Source organism: Triticum urartu, chromosome 4, assembly GCF_003073215.2.
Source record: "Triticum urartu cultivar G1812 chromosome 4, Tu2.1, whole genome shotgun sequence".
Classification (NCBI taxonomy): Eukaryota; Viridiplantae; Streptophyta; class Magnoliopsida; order Poales; family Poaceae; genus Triticum; species Triticum urartu.
Genome location: NC_053025.1, coordinates 25,947,747 through 25,948,951, shown reverse-complemented (window position 1 = coordinate 25,948,951; position 1,205 = coordinate 25,947,747). Strand labels below are relative to the sequence as shown.

The 1,205-nt window shown below is 49.8% G+C and overlaps 1 protein-coding gene across 1 annotated transcript; it reads right to left on the bottom strand.

Annotated features, from left to right (window-relative positions):
• Nucleotides 1–299: 299 nt before the first annotated feature.
• On the bottom strand, nt 300–973 carry LOC125553451 (cortical cell-delineating protein-like). The gene has a single exon (XM_048717232.1). It carries the CDS (start codon nt 940–942, stop codon nt 511–513), a length of 432 nt encoding a protein of 143 aa, XP_048573189.1. The 5' UTR covers nt 943–973; the 3' UTR covers nt 300–510.
• Nucleotides 974–1,205: the final 232 nt, after the last annotated feature.

The window sequence follows — 1,205 nt, the reverse complement described above, 5'->3', positions numbered from 1 at the left end:
TTGCAGGGAAAACACAAACTTTTCTTCTTCTAGGTATTGCTATACATATGCTAATTAGTAGTCTCGGACAAAGGAAATTTTTCACTTGAACTTCATTGGGATCCAACCAAATATCTTGAAAATTCAAAGAATAATTTTACTTGTGTGCACTACCTAAATAAAGACAGCTATTTCAGTATGTACCGAAATTAATGAAATTTCGGTGAGATTACACTGAAAGTGAAAACCACGCATATGAATAGAGAGAATATCACATTTATGCTTGGACATACACGGGAGAAATTAGCAGTCGCATGCAGTTGACAAACTGGAGGAACGTTTATTATTTGCAGTAAAACACAAACAACTCTGTGATTTCCCTGTGGGATGTTCATCGACATGCCAATCAACGAAACATCTACGGATACAACAAACCTACGGCATACATGAGAAGGTAAATTAAGCACACCAATGGACGTACGTAGGTAGTATGCATGCATGTTTTTTTTTAATCAGCTATATGTTGGGACTTCACGAGCATTTGGAGCCGGCTGCAGTTGCGTTCCGGCCGCAGTAGTTGAGGACGAGGGGGATGTCGAGCGGCAGGTTGATGGGGATGCCGAGGACGCTGAGCTTGATGGCGGCGCAGAGGCAGGCGGCGACGTCGAGCTTGACGAGCTGCCCGATCATGGGGCAGCACTGCTGGTTGGCCGGCACGTTGATCTTGAGCTTGAGCAGCACCAGCACGTCGGCGCACACCTTGAGGTCGGCCAGCGCGTTCGTCGGGCACGGGTTGCGGCCGGCCGCGGGGGTCTGGCCGCGGACCCCGGCGACCAGGAGGAGGTTCAGCGCCAGGAAGAGCGCCGGGAAACATGCTGTGGGTTTGGACGCCATTGCTTCGATGCAAGTCCGGGAGTGGAAGTGCACGTACGTAGTGGTGCTCTGGATTGTAGCGTAGGTCATTCACAGGCGTGGGATGGCTCTTCTGGCATGGCTGTGTGGAGCATTTATAGTCAAATGATCTCTCTACTCTACGTGAGTGGATTTGATGATGGCCGGTGGTGGAATAAGAGGTGTCCTCCAAGGAGATATTTTGCTGGCAGCTCGATCGTAGTGGCGTGTGTGTGAACGTGAGACGAGTAGCGGCGGCACGCACGTTTTGCGAAACAATGACATCCACTCAACGCACAATTACCTCCCATATACATGTACCGCTAGCTGATCCT

What these genes read in the sequence shown, in the direction of transcription:
- LOC125553451 (XM_048717232.1), bottom strand. Translation starts at nt 942, where the DNA reads ATGACCTACGCTACAATCCAGAGCACCACTACGTACGTGCACTTCCAC.